The sequence below is a fragment of the Polyodon spathula genome, chromosome 12 (assembly GCF_017654505.1).
Source record: "Polyodon spathula isolate WHYD16114869_AA chromosome 12, ASM1765450v1, whole genome shotgun sequence".
Taxonomy (NCBI): domain Eukaryota; kingdom Metazoa; phylum Chordata; class Actinopteri; order Acipenseriformes; family Polyodontidae; genus Polyodon; species Polyodon spathula.
In genome coordinates this window covers 37,221,639-37,249,138 of record NC_054545.1, presented here as the reverse complement: position 1 = coordinate 37,249,138, position 27,500 = coordinate 37,221,639, and the positions used below count along the sequence as shown (strand labels likewise).

The 27,500-nt window shown below is 45.0% G+C and overlaps 1 protein-coding gene across 1 annotated transcript in view; it reads left to right on the top strand.

Moving 5' to 3' along the window:
• LOC121324455 (peroxisome proliferator-activated receptor gamma coactivator 1-beta-like) overlaps nt 1-27,500 on the top strand; it is a 38,581-nt gene that overhangs the window by 4,293 nt on the left and 6,788 nt on the right. The window contains exons 2-4 of the mRNA XM_041266355.1: nt 23,537-23,722; nt 24,103-24,309; nt 27,284-27,406. Coding sequence (XP_041122289.1) covers nt 23,537-23,722; nt 24,103-24,309; nt 27,284-27,406 — 516 coding nt within the window. The remainder of the gene's footprint in view (nt 1-23,536; nt 23,723-24,102; nt 24,310-27,283; nt 27,407-27,500) is intronic.

Below are 27,500 nucleotides of genomic sequence, written 5' to 3'. Positions count from 1 at the left end.
AGCGAGTGAATCCTCTATTGCAGATGTAACATTCGGGGGTATTTGAGTCATTTCCCCTGGTTTCATCCGTTTGCAATCCTACAACTTTGATGCAGCTTCCCCCGCTACCAGATTAAAATTAGACACATAAGTTTCATTGGTTACCTAATTACTTAGAAATGATGAATATTAACATGTCTTGCTTCCTAAACCCCGAGAGATGCATATCTGTCATTTACAACCAGATCCTGCAGGGGGGAACTGACATAGGGAGTCTCAGTGTTCACATGGAACACTACATCTGTGAGTTGTATATAAATAACATATGCAAACGAATCATCCTCAAACAGATTACAGTGGAGCCCCATCCATCTTAATACCAGAATAAGATTCCTTACTATTTGCGCAGTGCTTTCTGTGTCCTCTGTAATGAGAATGCAGACCTTGCTGACTGCCTAAATCTGCTTTCCCAGTTAGTTTAAGCTGCAGGAATGCAAACAGAAGCCTCTGACACACCTGATAGATAGAGAGACACACAAACACGCACACACACACACACACACACACACACACACACACACACACACACACACAGCACCTAGTACCTCCAAGCTTAGGAAGCAGAACAAAAATAAAACGAGAATTGCATTTTACTTCACAAAAATATGTTGCAGTTTAGAATGTTTTACCAGAATGGTGATCTGATGTCTTTTGTAAGTAATATTGAATATGATCAATTAGCTAGAGCTGCACAAAGCGATTATTGGGAGTGAGCTGTGCACAGAAATCAGGTGCAGGTCATTGGTGTTGCCTGGACTAATTTACCATTCTGAGTGAAACAGGTGAAGAAACAGCTGAAACAAGTGAAGAAGCAGCTGCTTGGGTTTATGAGGATCGCTGCTTTTCTCAGCCTCTGTGCAGAACAGCGATCCACACAAATCCAAGCAGCTGTTTCTTCACTTGTCTTAATAACAGAACAGGTCATTCAATGAAGCGACATTGAAGTGGCATCCGTTAGAGCTGCATGCAGCTCGGGCCAAAAGTTTGCCATCACCTACAATTTTAAGATTGAGACATAATATATATATATATATATAATTATATATATATATATATATATATATATATATATATATATATATATATATATATGTGAACATGATTCAGATCTTTTATTTAACATCTCGTAATCAAAGAAACTACACATTGATATCGCAAAGTCTACTGGAAGCCATAATAGTAGTACAGTATTTCCTGTTAGATTTCAAAATGCCTTTCGAAAGTATATGGAAAACTACAAAGCGGTATCTCATTCAATATGTTAGTGTAATATTATTCAGCAGGTTTCATTCGACTTTATGAAGCAAAATGTGTTCATCCTTTAGGAGGATGCAAAACTTTTGGCCAGAGCTTTAGGTCTGCCTAAACTGGCTGTGTACCTATACAGCTCCTGTACTGTACAAACACAGGGTCCTACCCTTTCATCAACGTCATGTGTAATGAAGCACACACCACCCCTCCCACTGCAAACATTGTACCAGCACGCCTGGCGCCACACACACAAGCAAAATCTATTAACAACATTTGTATAATTTGACAGATATTGAAAAGATATGACATGATGACAGACAATACATGAATAAACCCTGCTATAAAAAGCTAATAGCATTGTAGGTGTGTAATCAGCTGAATATGTTTCAAGTGGACACTGCCAGTCTGTGTACTGCGTGCTCCACAGAACTGGCTGGGTGCTTCTCATCTGGTGCTGGTGTACAGCGATACACAGTAATGGGACACAGCATTCTCCAAAACACAGTGCCTATAAAGGGTTAGTATAACAAAAGCATAGCAAAGTGTAATAAAGCATGGTAACGCACAGGTGAGCAATGCAAACCACATACAAAACACATAGCCATGGGAAAACTGGAAAATAACCATGCACATTTATTTACAGCTGTAAACTTTTACAAGGGAGATCATAGATAATGAGGATTTGAAAATGAAATACGTCTCTTTATAGCGCTCTGTTTTTTTTTTTTTATACCGTTGGTACTCAAACAGACACTTGATGCAGTGCCAGTAACGCATTAAATGTATATGTGGGTGGAGGTAAGATGCGTTGAAGTACGCTTTGAGGAGGCACTACAGCTGCAAACACTGCATGGTTATTTCAGAGCACTGTTTATAAGGCACTCTGTTCTCAATCTGGATACCCTAGCCATGTGATTCAGAAGCCCTCGATTTTAGCCCCTCTGTCTGGGAGGGGGTCGCATATCTTGCCCCTCAGTAGATATTGTCCTGTGTAAATAGTGTGTTTTCAAACAGGCTGCAGTACCCCATCGCACAGACTGTCAGGGAGGCAGGCTTGAAGCGCCTCCCACCAGGATTCCATTCATAGCAGCTCAGCCCATAGGTGAGTCGTTGTGACAAGCCAACACCTGCAAGTGTGTGTGCACATTTCCATTCTCCAGGAGTGAGGTAGAGTAACAAAGGCATTTGAGAGCGAAACTATATTCAGTCGTTTCTGGGAGAGTAGGCACATTTCCGTTAGAGTCAGTGAGGAGGCTTAGCAGAGGCACTAGATTTACCCTCCCTGCACCCTTCCTGCACCCTCCAGCACCCTCCCTGCACCCTACCATACCCTTCCTGCACCGTCCCGCAACCTCTCTGCACCCTCCCTGCACCCTACAACACCCTTCCTGCACCCTTCCGCACCCTCCCTGCACCTTCCCTGCACCCTCCCTGTCCTCCCTTCTCAAACCCAGCACCTGCAGGCCCAGATCACCCCCACGTTTCCGTCTTGAAGAAACTGGGTTCGTTTATCTAAAATGCCCATCTTTGTTCGGCTCGTCTCTCACAGTACTTAGTAGGAAATCCCCCTGTGAGATTGTGTTCTAAATTGTTCTTGCTAAAAATTGACTGTCTGCATTAACTCCAGTGATATTTTGCCCTTATTAAGGCATATTTTCACAGCCAGGAAGACTTGAAGGAATTGCCTCGAATAGCATTTTTTCCCCTTGTAAGGTTGTAACCCTTCTTTATGGTTCTAATAAATAGCAGATCTCAACACTGAATGGTGTTTGAATGCATTTCCCAATGCTGCTCATGCACTGGGTGCTGTTGCTGTACCCCCAGGCTGCAAGGTGGCTTCCTTTCCTCCTTCGTTTTTCATCTCTCCTCTAAGTAGTTCTACTCTGTGTGTGATGTAGCCACTGTCCACTCTCTATCTGCTAGGACTGGCCTCCCCAATTCAATTGTCATACAGTCCAGTGTTACTCTTCTTTGCTCTGGTTAGCAGGGACTGCTGTCTTCACGTTCCCTCCTGGGCAGCAGTGACGTTCAGTGAATCCCACGCTCAGCTCCTTCATTAGAGATTTGGTGCATCGCTCAAATAAAATATCTGCTCCTGACGTATGGGGGATGCTGACGATAAGCACACTAATTATAAGATTGAACAGAAAACAAACAATTGAAGAAGTTTAGGTGTAGATGGAGAAGCGGGCTGTCTCCTGTTAGCTGGCTCCATGAGTGCTCTGAGGGACTACGGTGATTTGAAAGCCTAATGTCTTTTTTATTCCAAAGAGACCCTGTTCAGTTGAATGAGATGATGTGGAAGGTGAATCTAGCAATGTTCTGTGTCAGATGGGTAGCCTCATAGCAAGTTTCTTCAGAGAGAGAGAGAGAGAGAGAGAGAGAGAGAGAGAGAGAGAGAGAGAGAGAGAGAGAGAGAGAGGAGCATTTCACAGTATGCTGGATTGTGTGTGGGTGGACACACATGTGGGGGTGGTGGTGGGTGGGGGGGGGGGGTTGGAGTTTGTGAGGCTTGTGCTGTCCTTTTCCACAGTCATTAAGGATGTGAAACACACAGAAACCCAGTCGCTTGTTGCAAATAACTCCAGGCTGATGTGAGAAGTGATAGCGCTGGGATTATTGGCGAGCCCTGGCTAGGTTCAGGGGGTTGGGGGATAGGGTACGGGAAAGTGAGGGAGTGGGGAAACAAGCAGCCATATTGCAGCAAGCACTGTGGTGGGATTATTTCACAATTCTTGAAATCTGCTGTCGCTTTGGTAACTGGTATATAAAACCAAGCAAAGTCGAGTGTCAAATGTCTCGACAAAATGCCTTCTTCAAAATAAAGAAGGCCTCTAAAGACTTTGTTGTTTTGACATATTTCTTTGCAATGGAGAGAAAGCTCAGTATATCTGGGGCACGGTGCACAGAGACAGCATTCTTACTGCATAGAACCTCCCCTTCTGTAGCCTGGACTGAGCCAAACTGAGGCCTGAAAACTCGTGTCACCTGTGGCAGGGCCGGTCGGACCCTGCACTGCTGAGGAGAGGAGCTAGCAGGAGCATCCCGGCGAGGAGGGTGGAGAGCAGAAGGAGTGGTGCTTGTGCAATGGCTCGTTCGTGGTGTAGTGGGAGTTGACCAATGTTGCTCCGTTGATTGGTGCAGGCTGGCCAGATCTCAGTCCACAGCAGCCTGTGGAAACAGTTTGGCAGAGTGCCCAAGGGTGTTGCAACACAGTGTCTGAAGTCCTATCCTCATTTCAGAGACTCTCAACCATTGAAATAAAATAATAAAATAATATGCTCAGAAAACCTGTATAATAAAAAAAGAGTTGTATAAGTGTCTATTACAGTAGCAGTGTGGGTGCTAGCGTCTATTACAGTAACAGTGTGGGCGCTAGCGTCTATTACAGTAGCAGTGTGGGTGCTAGCGTCTATTACAGTAACAGTGTGGGTGCTAGCGTCTATTACAGTAGCAGTGTGGGCGCTGGCGTCTATTACAGTAACAGTGTGGGTGCTAGCGTCTATTACAGTAGCAGTGTGGGAGCTAGCGTCTATTACAGTAGCAGTGTGGGCGCTAGCGTCTATTACAGTAGCAGTGTGGGCGCTAGCGTCTATTACAGTAGCAGTGTGGGCGCTAGCGTCTATTACAGTAGCAGTGTGGGTGCTAGCGTCTATTACAGTAACAGTGTGGGCGCTAGCGTCTATTACAGTAACAGTGTGGGCGCTAGCGTCTATTACAGTACCAGTGTGGGGGCTAGCATCTATTACAGTAGCAGTGTGGGTGCTAGCATCTATTACAGTACCAGTGTGGGAGCTAGCGTCTATTACATTAGGTCTATTACATTGTTAACATTAGGCTGTGGAGCCGGTTTCTTTCCAGTACTTCAGTTCCACACCATTCAGTTCTAATAAACAGTCCATCACCCATGAATGAAAACACTGACTCGTAACATTTTCAATTTGATGAAGACATCGTCAGAGCTACAATAAATGTCATAATTATATGTGAGAAGTGTACACTTGAATAACATGGACGTGTTAGAGTACTCCAAATGAAATCATCAGACAAGCACTTTGATAAATATTCATTCCTGGGGGTAAAACAATCCTTAACATGTTTCTTTAGCAGCGGTGAATGAAATTCATTTGAAAAACCGATTGGCAAAAAACTGTAAATCTGTTATTAATGAAATGGGATGGTTCCCTCATGTTGGCAAATGAAATGAGAGAGCAGCAGAGGATCTGGCTTTGAAAGGAACAGCTGAGGGATGCGTGACTGATGCAAGCGTTGATGCTCTTTCACCCACTTCCTATATGGAACCGTTTTGGGAATCTGGGAATCCCACTGTTGTAAAAGCTGAAAGTGGAATCCTCCAAAGAGTGATGAGGCAGCGGAGCATTGAGGTCGCTTGTCCCTGGAAGCGTATCCCCTGAACCGGTGCCAGCTGCACACTGACCTTTCATGCCTCCTGCCCTTGTGAGCTGTGTGGTATGCTTTCATGCATGCTTTTTTTTTCTCTTGAGGAGTTGTAAGGAAATATTTTTGTTTGTGTGCCTTGTGGTACGTAGATCTGATGCAGTCATTTCTCCTTCATTTCAATTTCTCTGTTCTGTACTGCGTGCAACCTTCCTTCCCCCTCAGCAGCTCATTTTTACTGTGTATAATTATACTTGAAAAACTAAAATACATTTTCAGTATATGTGGTAGATGATAGACTTCTCCATGCTCAGCTTATATAATGTTTTGTATTTTGATTGCAACAGCTCAGTGTTAGACATTAGTCTCTGTTACTTACTGTTGCTATGCATATAACTTTTAGAAAAAAAAATAGTTTGTATTCCAGCACAAATTACATTTAAAAACCAAATCAAAGTGAATCTGTCTTTTTTTTTAACATTACGTGAATGTGTTAAATCTTAGATTACAATATTCAATGAATGTGAAATGTTTCTGCAGTTCTCAGACATGCAGTTTTCTATGGCTGCATGTTGCGCGTTCCTCTCTTCGGTTCTGTCTGTCCATTTCTTCCTGTGTATCTCAGGCGAATCTGTTTTTCCCTTCTTATCAACAGTATCTATTTCTGTTGTTGCTGTCAGTTTATTTCCAGCACTGCTTTCTCCTTCTGTAGAAGGTCTCTCTATAAATACCTCTGGATACATTTTTCCATGTCTATCTTTGTGCTGTGCAACTGTTTTTTCTGCATGCGTGTTTGTGTGAATGACCCTGTTATAATATGCACTGCTCTAATTACTGCACTGCTGCATAAAGAAATACAAAAATGTCACTCCAGTTTTGAAACAAGCACGATCCTTTGAGAGGAATCCAATCATTTCAGCAGTAAAAACACAGTAGGAAACTGCTGAAGATAAGAATTTAACGGCAGATCTGTTTCTTGTAGTGTTTTATACCCTTGTAATGGTCCTGTCCATTCTTCAGCACAGGGTCCCTTGTGTTTGTTGCGTTTCGAAGGCTAGACTGTGTGTGTCTTTGTGGAGTAGCTGTTGTCTCATGATTAGATGTAGACGTGCGTGGGTGGGGGAGGCGTTGAGAGTAGTGGTAGTTTTCACAGAGGCATCCTTCCCTGTCAAGGGTAACAGCTGTTGATTGGTTTAGGACCCAGGGAGGGAAGTAGGGTGTTAGTGTGGGGTGTGGTTGATTCAGGGATGCAATGCGGTCAGACTCACACTTATTACTAAGGAGGGGTGTTACAAAGAGTTTAAATGTTTGTCAAAACTATGCAAGCCAGATAGGTATCCTTAGGAGTTGTACACAGGGGCTACGTTTCTTTTCCCTACTTTTTACAGTTACTGGTATAGTTTGCACTGTTGGCGTGATGTGTTTTGGGTTCATATGAGAGGTTTAATATGCTTATTCTTAAAATTAAAATGAATTGAGGACGTTAAATAAAGATGTAGCACGTCAAGCTAGTGAGAAGTAATGTTCCTGCTAGACTTGGCTGGTGGATCTCAGTGTCGCGGTAGATGCTGACCCTGTGCATTCATCTAGAGTGCTTTAAAGAGCTAGCTGGGAATTATAACAGAATAAGAGATGCTCAGAGAGGCCCTCTGAGCAGTAAATTAAACCAATGCGATCAGCAGCTGCGATTGAGATGTAGGTTTTAGCTTTTGTTTTTAATTAAGTGTGGTGCTGTTCGTAACGCAGCAGTATGCTAGTTTAGATTTGATATTCTTCGATTAAAGAATAATTCGAATAATAAAAGAAGAGGCAGTGACTGCAGGGCAGTCAAGGGGTTATTAAGTGTCCCGGCCAGGGGTTTGACCATGCTTATGATGAATAGGAGGGTTGTGCCAGCCCAGGGATCACTCCCTTCTGTCACCACGCTCTGTCTGAACACACAGACCTGTAGCTGCATGTTTCACTACCCCCCTGGGAGCCTTCAATAGAAAACAAATACGGCACGTGCATGATCCAGTCTAATCCTTCATTGGCATTGTGACAGCATCGGAGCACCTTGGTTAGAGTTATGTAGCAGGTACAGCCAGTGTTGTGTCAATGGCATGTCCCTGCTTACTGCTCTTCTCATGTGTACTAAAAGCTCTCACTGTAGCTGTCGTGTATGAGTGCAGTTTGATTTCCCTGCTTCAGATTTCACAGATAAGGTTTTATTTAATGCAGGTGACTACAGTACCAACGGTGAAGCAGTGCCCTTTGCTCGTTCTGCACAGGCCAGTAGCTACAGTCATTGTGAGAACTGGCGAGTCATGTGACTGAGCGGTTTGCCAGTGTGTGAGACCAGGCACTGTGAGGAGTGGCGAGTCATGTGACTAAGCGGTTTGCCAGTGAGTGAGACCAGGCACTGTGAGGACTGGCGAGTCATGTGACTGACCAGTTTTCCAGTGAGTGAGACCAGGCCAGTAGCTACAGTCACTGTGAGGACTAGCGAGTCATGTGACTGAGCAGTTTCCCAGTGAGTGAGACCAAGCCAGTAGCTACAGTCACTGTGAGGACTGGCGAGTCATGTGACTGAGCAGTTTCCCAGTGAGTGAGACCAGGCCAGTAGCTACAGGCACTGTGAGGACTGACAAGTCATGTGACTGAGCAGTTTGCCAGTGAGTGAGACACTGGTGTTTATGCATTCCTGCTTTCTGTTTAAAAGGTGTATTGTGTAACTAGGCGGAGGCTGGCTGTAAACCCGTGACCCCACACACTGCAAGCGAGCGTCTTAACCACTATGCCAAAGAGCCGGGCACCTGTGCATTCATGGTTATAGAGCCAGGCCATTGAAATAATAACTGTGCCACCAGATGTTGGATTGTGGCTTAATTAAAGTACTGTAACAGGATCAATAGCTTAAAATGTATATCTTCTAAACAGAGCTGCAGTAAATCTGTGGATAGTGTGCAGGATGAAAACATTGTATCCATTCAGGTTCAGTGCAATTTGCTTAAATTATACATTATTCCATAAGGATTACTTAAAATGTGAAGCTTTCTCACAGAGTTAGAGAAGCCACACAGCTGGTTATGTTGAAAAGCAGGACAATAAAAAATAAAACCACATTTCCAGGGTAGTTATTGGTGAGTAATGCTGTTTTATTTCATTGGAAATGGCAGTACACTGAAGGAAAAAGAGTGGGCATCTCACTGCCTGAAGGATTTACAATAGAGATTATAAACAATGAATAGTAATCTGGAAATGTATAGGACAGTGGCGCCTGGAGCTTTGTAACAAGCGATGGGAAAAGTCATCTGCTGATGGGCCCACTACAGTGTAGTGGACTGGGAGGCTGTGTGGCCTTGTGATTGCAGGAAAAATATGTACACAGGTCACAGCCTTACCAAGACACGCTGGTCCTCAGACACTTCATAATTGTGATGCATTTTTAAACAGTGTAGTTGAGAGAGCGAGAGAGAGAGATGTAATCATTGTAAAAATCCCCTCTTTTTAAAACTGGTTTTACATTTCTATTAGACACAGGTAGATCCTTGTGTTATAAGGCAGTCCCCCCCCCACCCCTCCTCCTCTCTCTCTTTTGCTCTCTGTAGGCATTCAGAGAACACTGCTCCTTTCTGGACCAGGGTAAGCATGTGATATAGCCGGAAACAAGGTGTCCAGGAATGCTTTTCTGAGGCACTGAATCTGGGCCATGGAACTGTAATGGGCCCTGGGGGAAGAGGAACACTTTCATAGCATTTCAATGACATCACCCGGAGGTGAGCATCATTGGCAGCAAGGCCCTCCGAGAACCAAGCAACCAGGAAACCTGTCCTTGCGCTCTGAAATGCCTTCATTGGGGTTGTGTGTCAGCATTTTCTCAGCCTTTTCTAAGCAAGGGGAGGCGGAGAGGGGGCGATGCTTATGACACGACTTGACATCCCTCAGCTGAAACACTGCGTGTAGAACCTGCCTTTACTGCTAAACAGAGCAAGATACCCAGCCAGCAGCAACAACTGGGTCTAAATTCAAATGAAGGCAATTGGATCAATGCACCTCCCAAGACACGTTTCAGAGTCTCACACAGATATGCACACAGATACACACACACACACACACAGATATGCAGACAGATACACACACAGATACACACAGACACACACACACAGATATGCACACAGATACACACCCACTCACACACAGATACACACACACACATACACACACACACGCACGTACGCACACGCACATGCACACACACATACACCAGTTCCTGCCCTGCTTAGCCACTGTGGTTAGAAAAACCAAGACTGAGAAAAGAAAGTTTCTCATTAACTCATGCTCAGATTGTTCTAGAAGACTTGAGTATGCAAAAGAAAGGAAACTTAGGACCCCTCGGCCTTATTAATTTACTGCCTCAGTTCACAGACATCCAGCTCCCTGCACTGCATTGCAGCCAGCAGGGGGTGCTGTGACCGTGCCTGTAACCTGCACCTCACTCCCAGCACAGGGCTTTCTGCACGGGGGTGTAGAAATGGAAAAACACTAGAACAAGGAAGTGTCTTAAGAAATGCATGGCTGTAAACCACCAGTGCCATGCCGTCTGTCTTACTCCAGTCCAGAGTGGTCAGGAGGAGGATTCATTATGAGGGGCTGATAGGAATCCTTTGCCTTTCTAATAAACATGATTGGTTTCCTATGGTATGGAGTCCAGTTGTCTTGCAGACATCATTCAGCTTGGCGTTGCAAATCAAGACTTGAGTATCTTTAATATCTTAAATAGGTACCTAACCAATGCAGTGGTTTATCAGCTTCTGTAAAGGCTCATGAATCACTAATCTAAATGATCACAGTGAGAGTTAATTGTTTTTCAGATTTTGCCATGCATGTACACCTCTGGAACTGTCAAAACAGACACAGTGCAAAATAAGAGCACTTTCTTTTTTTCTATTTGTGCAGCTTATCAAGCTGAGCTCTGCCCTTTGGTCAAATTCCTTCCTATGAAAACGTGTGTCTTAATATCTGCAGGGCGGGTTTTAATATGTAACTAATCCCTACAATGAGAACCTGGTGCTAGAAGGGAGGCGCTGAGAGGGTACAGTAGCAGCAGTGCTCCTGAAGCTCCCCTTGTGTACATGTTTGGAATGATCAATACCCTGGCACTGTATTGCAAGATTCAAATGAAACTCTCAAGGTCCTCTTTGGAGGCTGCAAAACCTTGTAGTTACAGTGGGGTTTGTAGAGGTGTGGAGCAGGAGGTAGTATAAATATATAGAGCTGAGGGGCTGGGAGACACAAGAGTAAAAGGGAAGTGGACCATCCCAGTTGTTCTGCAGGTGGATTGCTTTTGTTTAGTTTCATTTTTTAATCCAGATAGGCTAAATGAATTATGTAACGACCCTGATTGTGATGCTCTCTGCATCTAGGATTCAAGCCCTTTGATATTTAAACCCTAATTTAAAACCAGAAAACATGACCTTTCAAAAAACGGGGGCCTGCAGGGAGATAACGCCACAGGCTTCCTCCAAGATGCGCATAACCTTTGCAGAAACCTCTTTTCACTCGCTGAGGTGTCAGCTTAGGTGAAAACTGCAGGTTACTAGCAGAGCGACTCTGATGAGTACACAGCAATTCACTCATTTGACAGAGCTGACAGTGCTGTTAATTTCCCAGCACTGGTAGTCATTTAAACAATACGGTCTGACTGGGCAGGGATCTCAGACCAGGCAACTCAAAGTGTCTAAAGACCCATTGTGTATTGTCTCAGCACCTCATGATGTTTGAAGAGCACTGTGCTGTTCAGGCGTTGCTGGATCATTCAGCCCTGTGTGTGAGAATGCAGTGCTGGTGCTCCTGACTAAACCAAACTCTCAACATGTCCTCCTCCACCATGTGCTGTGGCTTGCTGGTACCTTCTACATAAAAGAACAGCTGATCAGCATAAACCACTTTGTGTCTTGAGATTGTAATTGAAGCGTTCAGAGGGAGAACCGTATCAGTGTGTGCGCATTTTTTTAGATTTCAGTTTCTATTCCCATTGGAAGTGCTGGTAACAACGTCCCATGCTCTTTTATACAAATCACATTTGTATATCACATATACCCTGCTGCTGTTGGTGTAGCAGTGGCAGGTATCCACAAGAATGTTTAAAGCCAGATCTGTTTTTGATTGCTAATGGGACAGAGAATGTGTGAGGCCTCCCCTCTAAATGCATTGTAGATATAATGAAAGTATAAACACCAGCTTACAAAGTTTACAGGGTGTGAGGCAGTTCCAGGATTGAGAAAGCCATGCATGTTTGTGTGGATGCAGAGTGGAGATTTCATCAAGCAGTACTGGAGCTGAAAAATCCTTCAGCCCTGGAGTACCTGGATCGCACGGCATGGAAATGAGTAATTCAGATCAACACTCCTGTAGGTTAGAAACGGCTCTATTGTATCTTCTGTTTTTTCAGGTTCAGTGTAGAGCAGAAATGAGACTGAGCTTACTATGCTAGTGCAGACCTGCACAGTGTGTGGGAATGAAATGTCATGTTTTCTGGAACACTGTGAACAATACAATTATCTGTCTATACAGTGCCTATAGAAAGTCTACACCCCCTTGAACTTTTTTAACATTTTGTTGTGTCAGTGCCTCAAGAATTTCATGCATTTTAATGAGGATTTTTTTTCCACTTATCTACACACCATACTCCACACTGTTAAGGGGAAAAAAGTTTTTATTGAAAAAAAAAGATACATTAAAAATTCAAAACTGAAAGATCATAATTGGTTAAGTCTCCACCCCCCTGAGTTAATACTTGGTGGAAGCACCTTTGGCAGCAATTACAGCTGTGAGTCTGTTGGGATAAGTCTCTACCAACTTTGCACACCTAGATTTGGCAATATTTGACCATTCTTCTTTACAAAACTGTTCAAGCTCTGTCATGTTCCTTGGGGAGTGTTGATGGACAGCAATCTTCAAGTCATGCCACAAATTTTCAATTGGATTTAGGTCGGGACTCTGACTGGGTCACTCTAGGACATTTACCTTTTTGTTCCTTAGCCACTCTAGTGTAGCTTTGGCTGTGTGCTTTGGGTCTTTGTCATGCTGAAAGGTGAACTTCCATCACAGTTTCAGCTTTCTTGCAGTGGGCAGCAGGTTTTCCTCAAGGACTTCTCTGTACTTTGCTCCATTCATTCCCTTCTATCCAGACAGGTGCCCCAGTTCCTGCTGATGAGAAACATCCCCATAACATGATGCTGCCACCACCGTGCTTCACAGTAGGGATGGTGTTCTTTGGGTTTGCGCTGTGTTGGGTTTGCGCCAAACATAACGCTTTGCTTTTAGGCCAAAAGTTCCATTTTAGTTTCGTCAGACCACAAAACTTTTTGCCATATGGCTACAGAATCTCCTGAGTGTTTTTTTGAATACTTCAAAAGGGATTCAAAGTGGGCTCTCTTGAGTAATGGCTTCCTTCTTGCCACCCTACCGTACAGGCCAGATTTGTGGAGTGCTTGGGATATTGTTGTCACATGCACACTTTGACCAGTCTTGGCCATAAAAGCCTGTAGCTCTTGAAAAGTTGCCATTGGCCTCTTGGTAGCCTCTCTGATCAGTCTCCTTCTTGCTCGGTCATCCAGTTTGAATGGACGGCCTGATCTAGGCAGGGTCTTGGTGGTGCCACACACCTTCCACTTCTTAATAAACATCTTGACCATGCTCCAAGGGATATTCAAGGGCTTTGAAATTTTTTTATACCCATCCCCTGATCTGTGCCTTTCAACTACTTTGTTCCGGAGTTCTTTTGAAAGCGGCTTGGTGCTCCTGGTTGAGTCTTTGCTTTGAAATGTACTACAGCAGAGGGAAGCTACAGTAACTGCTGAATTTATCCTGAAATCATGTGAATCACTACAATTTAACACCAGTGGGCCATTTAACTTGGTATGTGATTTTGAAGGCGATTGGTTACACCTGAGCTAATTTAGGATTGCTATTACAAGTGGGGTGGACACTTACCCAACCAAGCTATTTCAGTTTTTATTTTTAATTAATTTTCTATAAATTTCTAGAATATTTTTTTTACTCGGAAGTTGTGGGGTAGAATGTGTAGATAAATTAAAAAAAAACCAACAATTTTAATGCATTTTAATTCCAGACTGTAAGGCAACAAAAGGTAAACATTGTGAAGGGGGGGTGTAGACTTTCTATAGGCACTGTATGTTTAGAGGGTACTTCACAGTCTTACTGGTAAATCCAACAATATTTCAAGAGGGAGCGATGGAGGATGGAAAGCCATATAATTACAACAACCAAGCTGGCTGATTTATTTGAGAGCTGATTTATTTGATAGCTAATTTATGCTGTTCTAACCATTATTTTCTCTCTGCACTTTTGGGTTCAGACCACACTGGTGCAATCTCCTATCAGTGGAGTGGATGGGGTCTTTAGAATCCTCTCTCCTCTCAGCACCCGGGCTGTGTAATTGGATTGCATAATGGTTTAGAGCCCACTTCATTTTCAGTCTCTGAAGGTGTCCAGTTTGGATAATGTCATTCCATTTTGCGGGGCTAAGAATGACCCAAGGGATTCCTAATAACCCCGCTCACATCATTCTGCAGTCATCGACCTTGAGCTGCCCTCACCGCTCCTTCCAGGCTGCACTGAAACCGTGCATCAGAACAAGATCCCCCCTGTCCTTGAGATGGCAGCTGCCTCGCACAGCTGAGGGAAGGGAATTGGAAGTTTAATTACCCTTAACGACCTCATCTGATTGCTGCTCCTAGCAGATTCATTACAAAGGGCTCTGTGCAGTGCTGAAGTGGGAGAGCAACCACATGCAGACAGGCTTGGCTACTAGCAAGGAAGCTGCCTGGTCTCTGAGTCACAGCATCAGGAGAAACTCCCTTCCTGCATGAAGCAGAGATCCTGGTGTGAGGGCACCCCGGCACTGCTAATGCATGTCTGTCTTTGAAGGACTTGGGGGCTGTGGAGGCAGGGCAGCCTTGTGTTTACAAATGAGGCACTGGACAGTATTGTCTTAATGGTATACTAGGAAAAAAAAGATAGGGTTTTGAACGGAGTTCAAATCAAATATATCCTTCTGCCAAATCAATTGTGACTGCATCAATCACTCCAGTGGCAGTTAAGGGTAGCTCATGGAGTTTAAGCAAGGCAGGGCAGGGCTGCCAGTGGGATTGATATTTAAAGCAGAATAAGCCAGATCATTCATTTATGAAGGGTTCATCTTGGAGTGCAATGCCGTGGTGCCTGCTGGTTCCTCGTTGTCTGATTGTGGGATTGAGTTACTTTTAGTCTAATTACAGTCAGCCAAGTGAGGGATGTGGAGGGTCTGCTTGTGGCAGAGTGGCACCCTTCCAGACCTTCTCCCTGTCCAGGAAAATGCTTCCATAGACGTCGGCACACATGCACTGCATGTACGTGATAGTGGAATACGTTTACTTAGCACACCACTTTGCATGCTGGAATGTAAATTTAAACATCACAATGCAGATCAATTTTATCTGTAACCCTTTTCAGATCCAGCCCAGCTCTGCAGCCCATGCTGCTTCTACCTAAACGATCTGTAACCCCTTTCAGGTCCAGCACAGCTCTGCAGCCCATGCTGCTTTTACCTAAACGATCTAATAGTCAGGCTGTTGAACTGAACAGAAGACATCTTATGAACTCCAAGTGTCCCTGCAAAAGATTTCAGGTCTAAGGTTTCAAAACAAACCCCAGAATAGGTGCAGAATATTTCACTTACAGCACAGCCCCGATTCCCTGGCAGATCCAGGTCACACGACAGGACTGTGCAGCGTCATGTGACAGGGCCCCCTTTATATAACCTCTCCCGAAAATATGTGGCCTCCTCTCCGCAGTTTATACAGCAGATGAAATATTTCCTCGTGGATGTCTTCAGAGGCAGCACGAGATCAGTGCAGCAGAACCTTGACCATATTTAGACTCACTGGTACAGGCATGCAGCTCTTCCATGGAACGTTATCAGAGAACATAGCTGTGGGGAAAAACAAACACTCCTCCCTATTTCCACTGCAGATGTGGCTGTTTGAAGCTCCGCTCTTCAGCTCTGTTTCTCTTCCTGCTTCCTGCTTATGCCAGTGGGGCTGCAAGTCTCCCCTCGTATAAGAGGGCTGCAGACCTCCGTCAGTCTGTATTGCGGTGGTCTGCTGTCCCATCTCTTCTCCAGGAGCTGATTTGTGGGAGAGGCTGTCTGTTGGTTAAAACACAATCTTGCCTTGCTGTGCATCATATGCAGCTGTTTTAAGAACAAGTTTGGTTAAATCCTATGAAAACTGATACAGGTTGAATGATAAACACAGTGCCTAGATTCTGATCTGGCTAGATGAATCATTCCTGATTAATCATGTAGGCTTTTTGTGTATTGTAATACATAACCCTGAGCATTGCATAGCTACTGTACTTTCCAGTACACCGAATGATTCTTGATAGTAAGTATGTATGTATTCACCCCCTGTCTCACTTAAGTAATGATGATAATTTTATAATATTACAGAGTAGACCATAAGAGCAATAACTTCCCTGTCAGAGACCCAGTAAAGCGCTGCACTGGCAGTGACGTGTGTTCATCCTGTGTGTGACAGATGGGAGAGTGGAGGCTCTAATCCTATTCCTTGGCTCTGCATTCCAGGTGTTTTTTTGTCCCGGATCTGGACTCTTGATTATCCCTCAGCTGGTGTGAGATTACTGGAACCCCCTGGGGTGACACGCAGGCTACCGTGTGCTGCAGTGAACGCTGTGCCGATATTGTGCGATCCAAGCAGTGCTGTTTTATAGGCATTGCCAAAGCTATCATTTCAAACAGCTATCTGCACCCATCACATCGAATTCCCAGACGCGCAAGGCTGTGCTCTTTTTGGATAACTGGGATTCCAGCATGCTGCTGTACTGCTGGTGTTTCCCTCTGTTACAGGAAAGAACATGCTGCTCACCCTGAGAAATGCACTGAACTGAACCACCTCAGTGCACAAGCTATTTCTAGATTAAAGCTGTTGGCATCGGACCAGGGTTAGCAGGGTTTATTAGCTCACTGGAAGGCTGTGTCTACAGATAATGCAGGAGCGTTTTTTTTTTTAATATAAATTCTGGCCTGCAGTTGCACTAACTTAAGTATCACTCCTAGTGGTTAGTGCTGAGACTGTGGCAGTTGCCCCTAGCAGCACCCATGTTAAAGGCACAGGAAGTAGAGGAGCGAAGAAGAAGAGGAAGACGTAGAAGAAGAAGCTTGAGTGAGTCGCGGTGTTAACTCCTGATTTCTTAGTAAAACTGTCCCTTTATGTTTGCGCTGCCTCTGATTAACACACAGTATCCTCACTGTCCCAGTGTTTGAGTTTCCCATGAATACTTGCTGTTTCTCTGATGACAATCACACATGCCACGGAGTCAGATGATTTATAGGGATTTACATTTAATATTTAGATTTACTTTAATGTGTTAAGCAAAAAACAACGGCAGTCTTCTGAATGCCATGCCTTTGAATCAACAGAGGCAACACAGGTGCTACTGTATAGTAAAAACAAAACAAAAAACATGAACTCTAACATGAAGAAGCAATTTATGTTCATAATGAGCCTTTTCACAAGCAACCCAAAGGCATTGAAGACTGGGAACAGACCTGAGCCAAAACAATCACCCATGACAGAGGGGTTCTGCAGTAATTTGATGCCTGTGATCACAGTCAGTGTCCTGAGTTTTTTTTTTTTTTGACTGGGAGTTACAAAGGTTAGGGGTTCAACAGCCCACAGCCCTGCACTGCCATTTATATTAACAAACAAACGCTTTGTACCGTCTAAACCGTAGGAGAGTTTTAAAAAAATCATCAGCATTCATTCGTTTTATCCTTCAATGAGTATCTGTCATCTTTCCCAGGATTTGTCAGTTTGGGAGGATTGTCCAGGTGACTTCAATATGAGAGGTCGCAGTAACTTTTGGCCCTGTTCCCAGACTCTTTTTTTTCTTGTTCTTATCATTTTACAGGTTGCGCTGCACCTCACTTTGCACGTGGTTCCTTCTTATTGTAATGATCAGCGTTGCTGTTCTCTGCTTTTGTTCCCTTCCAGCCTGTAATTAATCAGCTGTGTGGTGTTTAAAAACAAGAAAAAAAAAAGTTTGGGCTAGAGCTCAGCTTTCTACCAGAGTGTGTGTGTGTGTGTGTCTGTTCATGTGCATGTATGTTCATGTATGTGTGTCTGTGTGTGTGTGCATGGACATGCCTTGAGCATGGGGGGTCTGCAGAATAAAGTTCAACGTCTTGAGAGACCCTCATTGGTTGACACAAACTCATTTCTGGTTTGCTAATTTTGCTTTCAGACATTAAAAAAGCAACTAATTTGTCTTCCAGAAGAGGATGTTTGTGAGTGTTGAAGTTATAGATACATACAGTATTGCTGTATTGCTTGGCTTTGATGTGCTGTACTGTGCTTCCCTGTCATGTAGGGTTTATTTCACTTTGAACTACGACTGTATGTGTTTGACCATGCTTTACAATGCTTTTAAAAGCTTTTATGGTGTGCTTACTCTGCCCCCTAAAGTGCATTCACCATACTTGGCTAATTTAGTCTTCTCTAAGAAGCTACTACAGTAGTGGTGGTGGAGCACAGTCAGTTAACTAGCCACCTCTTCAGGTCCTTATTAACAGTAAACCTAATAGTAAACTGTGTGTCACATTATCTGTTCCTGTGTCTTTCTATGGAGTTTGCAGATACCGATCTTGCATGAATCCATTCGAGCCCGTTCCTGATCTGCAGTCCCTATGTGTGCGCAGGGTTAGTGCTGCAGTTGTAGGTCCTTGTCGCGCTTGCATCCAGAGCTTCCTCTGTCCTTGACTCGCTCTTAATACCTCACTCCTAGACCCGCACCAAGTTTGCCCTGTAATCCTTTGTTCATTATGTAGGATTAGATTCCAATTGCACTGACCTGCTGTGTTAGCTTTTCCCGGGGCCAGTTAGTTCACTGTGCTTGGTGCTGATGAAAATGCCTGTTCGAATGGCTAAAATGCTGGCTTCAGGCGCCTTACCCTAATTACAGGCTTAACTGTCGGCCATACAGGATTTGGATTAGAAACAGTATCATGGGAACTTGGCTCTACTGCTGTGGTGAAGTGCGGGCAGCACGTAGATGCCAGCCTTGCCACTTGGTTTTACTGTAGCCCTATTGACCGTTTCACTCGCTACAGTACTTGCTGTTGCTCAGTCCTTTGTACGTACCGCTGCAAGTTATTGTTGTAACTCAATCTTATAGCGAGCTCTGAAATTCAGAGGCACAAATGGAATGAACGGAAAGGGATCCGATACAGAGCGACAACAAATTCAAATGTCATATCACTGTCAATCAGGCGTAGGGTCACTGTGGGCTGCCAGGACAGCCCTGCGTTTAACGTGACAATGTCAGGAAGGTGTTCTGTCCTGGGATAAGTCACTAGTATGCAATGGTTGGGAAGCTGCAGTGAAACTCTGGATTATCAGGTACACTGTGGCTTCCAGTGGATTCTGGAGACAGTCCCTGATGGCCTGGCATTAACTGCCTCTATCCACATTTACTCACTCAGGTTTACACTAACCCAGTTACCTCTGGCTGCAGATCCATGTGTTTATTGCCAGCCTCTCTCTTTCAGGGCTGCAGCTAGTAACACCCATCTGTATCTGGGATCGCCAGCTCTGGAGCTATTGAGAAGCCTTACCTGTCACGCGCAGCTTGTGTAAGAGTGAGTCACAAGACTGGGGATAATGGCTAAATCTAACATGCCTTAGATAGCAGCCAGCTCCAGCAGAGCAGGGCTCCTAGATAGGAGTCTGTTACCTGGCAGGCATTTCTGAGTGGGCTGGAAGCTTGTTCAATCTGAAACTCGAGCTAAATCTGCTGGCTGTAAGATCTCAGCTTTGTGATTCTCAGCCCTGTAAAATCTCAGCTTTGTGATTCTCAGTCCTATAAGATCTCAGCTTTGTGATTCTTAGTCCTGTAAGGTCTTAGCTTTACGATTCTTTGTCCTGTAAGATCTCAGCTTTGTGATTCTCAGTCCTGTAAAATCTCAGCTTTGTGATTCTCTGTCCTGTAAGATCTCATAAGAACATAAGAACATAAGAAAGTTTACAAACAAGAGGAGGCCATTCGGCCCATCTTGCTCGTTTGGTTGTTAGTAGCTTATTGATCCCAGAATCTCATCAAGCAGCTTCTTGAAGGATCCCAGGGTGTCAGCTTCAACAACATTACTGGGGAGTTGATTCCAGACCCTCTCTGTGTAAAAAAGTGCCTCCTATTTTCTGTTCTGAATGCCCCTTTGTCTAATCTCCATTTGTGACCCCTGGTCCTTGTTTCTTTTTTCAGGTCGAAAAAGTCCCTTGGGTTGACATTGTCAATACCTTTTAGAATTTTGATTGCCTGAATTAGGTCGCCGCTTAGTCTTCTTTGTTCAAGACTGAACCGATTCAGTTCTTTTAGCCTGTCTGCATATGACATGCCTTTTAAACCCGGAATAACTCTGGTCGCTCTTCTTTGCACTCTTTCAGCTTTGTGATTCTCAGTCCTGTAAAATCTCAGCTTTGTGATTCTCTGTCCTGTAAGATCTCAGCATTGTGATTCTCAGTCCCGTAAGATCTGAGCTTTGTGATTCTCAGTCCGGTAAGATCTCAGCTTTGTGATTCTCAGTCCTATAAGATCTCAGCTTTGTGATTCTCAGTCCTGTACAATCTCAGCTTTCTGATTCTCAGTCCTTTAGATCTCAGCTTTCTGATTCTCAGTCCTGTAATATCTCAGCTTTCTGATTCTCCATCCTGTGAGATCCCAGCTTCCTGCATTGAAATAACAGGGCCCTCTTATCCTTTTCTCTGTTAAATTCCTGTGAGTTCTGATGGTCGACATTGGGTCTTGTACACAAAGGTCTTGAATGTTTTGGACATGTGCTGTTTCAGAGAGAGTGGTTCAAATTAAAGGGCACTGGAATCGCACTACAACCCGCACACATCCTAGAGCTTGATGATTCCTAGGAGACAACAATAAGCTGTCTGGAAGCAGCCAAGCCTTATTCGGTGGCTGAGTGGGACATGACTGTGGACCTCTGCCAGACATTTGTGTAACACGTAGCAATGGATGCCATGGAATATCATTATGAGGGTATTTTTAGCATGCCTCTTGACACTGAGCCTTGCACTGTAGAGGCAGGAAGTATGGAGTTTGAAGAACAGAAACGGAAAGCATGTTGAGCTGTGTTTACCTTTCCTTGTTTTATTTGATTATTCTATTTGCTTACAAATGCTGTACTGATGCCCTGGGGCCACTTGCAGCACAGAAAGCCCTTTCCTAATGGATTGCTGATACATCTTTAATGCCCTGATACCTGGCTGATTGGAAACAGGAGCTAAATCTGCACCAGCCAGGCAGGTTTTAGAAACACAGACGGCTGGATTTGTCGCTGCTGAGTGATTTGAAAGCCGCCCTGTTTTCAGGGGTATTAAGTTTTCATTTCAGACAGTGTAATTACCTTGTTTAAATAACGTGTATACAAGGGTTACTCTCAGACCAGGCTAGGGTGCACAGTCCGAAAAGAAACTGGTGCAGAATTAAGCACTTGATGTGCACCAACACAATCCAAATGCATCAGCCAAGATTGTGTTAATGATGATGGGGGGCTGTCTCTTCAGAGCCCCTCCCCTTGCACTGATAGAATGCATTAGCCAGGATTGTGTTAATGATCAGAGGGGCTGTATCTTCAGAGCCACTCCCCTTGCACTGATAGCATGCATCAGCCAGGATTGTGTTAGTGATGATGGGGGCTCTCTCTTCAGAGCCACTCGCCTTGCACTGATAGAATGCATTAGCCAGGATTGTGTTAATGATCAGAGGGGCTGTATCTTCAGAGCCACTCCCCTTGCACTGATAGCATGCATCAGCCAGGATTGTGTTAGTGAGGATGGGGGCTCTCTGTTCAGAGCCACTCGCCTTGCACTGATAGAATGCATCAGCCAGAATTGTGTTAGTGATGGGAGGGGCTGTCTCTTGCACTGGTACGTGGCTGAGCTAAATGAAATTCTCAGAAGCCAAACCAGGGGTGGTTTTATTTTAATATAGCACTTCATGGTCTAGATAACATTGATCTTGCAGGGAAGTTACAGTAAGTCACGAGTTTATTATAACGACCAGACTTTCTCAGTTATTTACTGTACTTCGAGAGGTCATTACCGCAATCTTGTCCTGAAATGTACTGCAAACCCAGAACTTCTCCTTTCTCGTTTCTGCTAACTTTGAGGTACATTTTTGCATTCTGAAAATAAAAAATTGTGATGAAGGATTGAGGGAAGCAGAGTTGTCTAGTCATTATAGCTGAGGAACTGGGCAAGGACTTGCTCAAGGCAGATGGTGGCCTTCTTGGTAGAGTCACAAAATGGAAGGGAGGCAAGCAGGCAGGCAGGCAGGCAGGAAGACAGGCAGGCAGGCAGGCAGGCAGGCAGGCAGGCAGTATGTTTCCCTTGTCCAATCAGTCCTGTCTTGTAATAAGAAATGTTACTTCTCAGGTGGGTAATCTAGCAGAGGAAATCATATCAATACCTTTATGGGGAAAAAAGAAAAGAAAATGAAAGAATTGTTGTTTCTCATTGATTAACTCGACAAACCATAAAGAATACAATAGCGAGATAGAGATGGTCTGGAAATAAAATCCAGCTGAAAGAATGCACTGGAATTGATTTTGCTCAGTCCCATTTTCTTAATGCCGTGAGCCGGGAATAGTGCAGAGAGGGAGGGAGGGGATACGGGGGGTTGCAGCAGCAGCTGCCGGAGAGCTGGGATGAGTCACCGAGGCACATGAGCGCGGATGTGAGAGGAGTGTTAACGTCTGCTACTTTGGGACCAGGCCTGTTTGGAAAGTGCACCCCTGCTTCCCTCAGCATGCCACGGTGTGTCTCTGTCAGTATTGAAACAGAAGTCAGCACTGATACAAGCACAGGGGGAGGGGGGGGGAGCTTATAAAGGGAAAGAAAAGCACAGTGGCACCGATTAACCTTCACCTGAAATAAAAAAAAGCATTCCAGCAACAACTTTCCTTTTAAATACAGCAAACCTTAACCCTAACTCTTAACCCTGACCCTAACTATGACCCTAACCTTAACCCTGACCCTAACCCTGACGCTAACCCTAACCCTGACCCTAACCCTGACCCTGACCCTGACCCTGACCCTGACCCTAACCCTAACCCTAACCCTAACCCTGACCCTAACCTTGACCCTTACTCTATCCTTTTAACACATTATACAGAGCTGTGGGTTAGAAGCAATCTTGTTCTAATATTATTTGTATGCTGAAGCATGACCAAACTGTAAGAACACAAGAAAGAACATAGCATACTCCAGGCTCTGAAGAATTCAATATAAAAATCAGTGTGCTCAGCAAGCAGCTGACCAACTACTGTGTGATTCTGAGTGATGATGATAGCTCAGAACAGCACAGGAGCATGCAGCAGCTCCAAACAATGATGTCTAATGCAGTGTGTTGTTTTTTTTTATTAGCCCAACCTGATATCTGCATAATCCACTCAGTTAGTTTAGTACATTTTTGTATGAACATAGGTACTCCTGACATAACTGGTAGGGTGTAATGCACAGCCATGGCGGTCTGACCCTGACTCAGCATTGCACACTGATGCATTGGCCAGTCTAATAGCCTCTAATTCCTGCAAGGAGTCTGGTGGTGGAGCTCTTGTGAGACATCAGTAATCCTCAGTGTTTGATACAGACCCACCTGATCCCGTTTGTGTGTTGTGCGAGGGACAGCCCATGCTCTGATGCGTTTGATTCACACGGTTGTGTTTGTTGTGTTTGCTGTGCTGCACTGACCCATCCTCGCTGTGTGTTTCCTGCAGTTTGGGGAGAAGGAAGTCTGCACTGACCGCCTGGATGCTGATTTCCCTGAGATTGACTTCTTCCACCTGGACTCCAGTGATTTTGATTCTGCGAGCTGCCTCAGCGAGCTGCAATGGTGCAACGACCAATCAGCAGCCGCCTCTGCCTCAAGCCAGTTCAGCGTGGGCGACTCAGAGCTCTTTGAGGTGTGCACAGTTACAGCACGGGGGAACCAGAGCAGAGCAGAAGGGTTTCTCTGTAATCTCACTCTCTCTCCCCGATAGAAATAATGGGGCTTTTAATCAGGAGTGGAATGTCTCACTCTCTCAATGTCTCACTCTCTGTGTCTCACTTTCACACTCACATAGAATATTACTGTTCCACGCTATATCAGCATCACTCTCTGACTCACCCAGTCTCACTCACTCCCTCTATCACTGTCTCACTCTCACTTCCTCTTTCACTGTCACTATCTCACTTGCCTGCTCACTATCTCAGCCTCTCGCTCCCTCAGTCTCACTCTCCCTGTCATTGTCTCATTCTCACTCATTCTGTCTCTTTCACTGTCTCACTCTCTCCCCCTCAGACAGAAGAGGAGAATGCTGCACTGCTGGCTGCCCTCACAGACAGTCTGGACGGGATGGTGGTGGATGAGGTGGGGGGGCTGTCTGTGTTCCCCTTGCTCGGGGAGGTGGCTGAGGGGCAGGAGGAGGAGGAGGAGGAGGAGCCCAACTTGGAAGAAAGTCACCCATTCCCAGCCCCCCCCAGCCCAGAGACTGAAGACCTGTCTCTAGTAAGAACCCTTCCTTCCTGTTTATGGTGGATTTGGATGGGCCTCTGACTACCCCTCAGCATGGGTATGATAGGCAACAAAGGTCTGAATTTTTCTAATTTTGGGCTTTTCAATTCTCTTAGCTACCGCTCTAACAGACCCCTTCTTTCAGGCATGTTACCTCTGGAGACCCCTGGAGCTGGAGAGCCTCTCCTGCAGTGCCCCTTCCTTCTCATGACTGTCTCTCACTCTCTCACACTCTCAGAGCCTCTCCTGCAGCGCCCCTTCCTTCTCATGACTGTCTCTCACTCTCTCACACTCTCAGAGCCTCTCCTGCAGCGCCCCTTCCTTCTCATGACTGTCTCTCACTCTCTCACACTCTCAGAGTCTCTCCTGCAACGCCCCTTCCTTCTCATGACTGTCTCTCACTCTCACACACTCTCAGAGTCTCTCCTGCAGCGCCCCTTCCTTCTCATGACTGGCTCTCACTCTCTCACACTCTCAGAGCCTCTCCTGCAGCGCCCCTTCCTTCTCATGACTGTCTCTCACTCTCTCACACTCTCAGAGCCTCTCCTGCAGCACACCTTCCTTCTCATGACTGTCTCTCACTCTCTCACACTCTCAGAGCCTCTCCTGCAGCACACCTTCCTTCTCATGACTGTCTCTCACTCTCTCACACTCTCAGAGCCTCTCCTGCAGCGCCCCTTCCTTCTCATGACTGTCTCTCACTCTCTCACACTCTCAGAGCCTCTCCTGCAGCGCCCCTTCCTTCTCATGACTGTCTCTCACTCTCTCACACTCTCAGAGCCTCTCCTGCAGCGCCCCTTCCTTCTCATGACTGTCTCTCACTCTCTCACACTCTCAGAGCCTCTCCTGCAGCGCCCCTTCCTTCTCATGACTGTCTCTCACTCTCTCACACTCTCAGAGCCTCTCCTGCAGCGCCCCTTCCTTCTCATGACTGTCTCTCACTCTCTCACACTCTCAGAGCCTCTCCTGCAGCGCCCCTTCCTTCTCATGACTGTCTCTCACTCTCTCACACTCTCAGAGTCTCTCCTGCAGCGCCCCTTCCTTCTCATGACTGTCTTTCTCTCTCTCACTCTGAGCCTCTCCTGCAGCGCCCCTTCCTTCTCGACTCTCTCACTCTCTCACACTCTCAGAGCCTTTCCTGCAGTGCCCCTTCCTTCTCATGACTCTCTCACTCTCTCACACTCTCAGAGTCTCTCCTGCAGCACACCTTCCTTCTCATGACTCTCACTCTCTCACACTCTCCTCTCTTGCTCTCTGTCTCTCTCGGAAGGTGTACTGTGATTCATATCCTCTACCTGTCCAGATAAGGTCCCCTATTCCAACCTCTGGAGCTGTGACCGACAGAGAGAACAGCTGTACCCTTTTCACTTGAATCCCTCTCTCATAGTGTGACTACCCCCTGTCCTTTCATTTGACTAAATAGCTTATGTTACCCCGTTTACACTTGCCCGTTGCAAGCAAGTTAGCAGTGGGGATGCAATCAAGTAAAGAGAACAGCGGCGCCATCAAATTTCCCTTTTCAACCCTACTCTGTGTTTTGTAAATTGTGGCTTGTTGGCGATGCCTGGATGCAGAAGCGGTCCAGATTTCATTAAAATCACATAGGGGGATTTGACTGATGTGTTTTGCATTGAAAGTCAACACTGTTGCAGCTTTTGGTCTGGCAAGTGTAAAGAGGGTGGTATATTCGGCATGTGCATGCTTTTGTTCTTTTTTTTTCACCTTTTCTGTATATAAGATGTTTAAGTGATGTGTTTAAAGGATGAGTATGGATTTAGGAATTAAGAAACAGGCTTAGGTTGGAAATGGGTTGCGTTCAATTAAGGAAGGTGTTTTCTTTTAAAAGCATGTCTTTGAGTTCAATAAAACCCTCTCCGTTGCGGCCAGTGCCTTTATTTGTGTTATTAAGGGTTCAGAATTGGGAATTAGGAGCAGTGCATGGCAATGAATTCCAGGTTGATCTGTAGCCTTGGCAGTGCGAAACGTGTCTTGAATGCCAGTGCGTTTGCCTTTATAAAACATCTCCCCCGGTAACAGGACCGTGTGGTGCAGAATAGACAAGCAGGAACACAAGCGAGTTCTTCAGGGCTGAGGTCCCGCTGCTCAGCACAAATAGTTCAAGGACTTGTGAAGATGTACTTGGGGGCAGTAACAATGAGAGTCATCACTAAAATGGTTCTGAAAAAGCTCTTACACAAGTTTATCCACTGTATTATTTTTTTTCTGGGTTGTGTAAGCCTGTGAAATTGTGTACTTTTAAGTGGCGTAGAGCTCTACCTTGTGTTCTTTGCCTGTAACTGCACCTCAATTCACAGTGATTGGCCTGTTCTATAGAGAACAAGGGGAGTATTCATAAGAGGAGCCAGCAAACTGCAGACTGTAGCACAGTCTTTATGAAAGAAACTTCTCGTAGGGCCAGACTGTTTTTCATTGAATGTAGTAACCCTCTCCCGCTTCCCTGATTACCCAGCGGATACTAATAAAAACAAAATCATCCATGATATTGCCAAGTTGGCACAAATGGGAACTGTATGTCGCCCCCTATTGTCCTCCTGGTCAGTGGGGGGCACTCTATTCAGGTCACAAAGTCACGTACAGTCCCACCTTCAATATGACTGTTTTGCAGAACGAGAATGAGCCAGACCTTGCTATAGAAAATAATCTCACATCTGCCCTGCTTCGTCAATCTCAATGCAAGTGTCTATAAGCAACTTCCTCTAGTCCTTTTCCAGCAATTGAAACCGCTAGAATTGAACTGTACAATTGTTCTCAGCAAGGAGTTGATGCAGCTCTGGAAGTGGGGCTTCATTTTAGGAGGTTGATGTCCAGGTTTTGCAGCTTGGAACAAGGGGCAGAACGGAGGGTTTGTGGTTTCGGGGGTATAGGGGATTATAGTGGTTTTAAGCAGTGATCTTTGTCAATGTCTGTTATGTGTGAATTACAGTTGTTCCCAAACTTCTCCCCACAGCTCAAAAAGCTCCTACTCTCCCCTGCCAATGTGCCTGTCAGTTATGAAACACACAAACAAGGCAGCATCCATCGCCATAGCAACAGGATCCACAAGTCGAAATCACAGTGGCCTTCAGTCAAGGTAATGCCTTTCTTCCCTCCTTTAAGACTGAAAATGTTGGTGCTGCATTACTGTCAATGAATGATATATTTGCAGAATTTACAAAACAATGTGG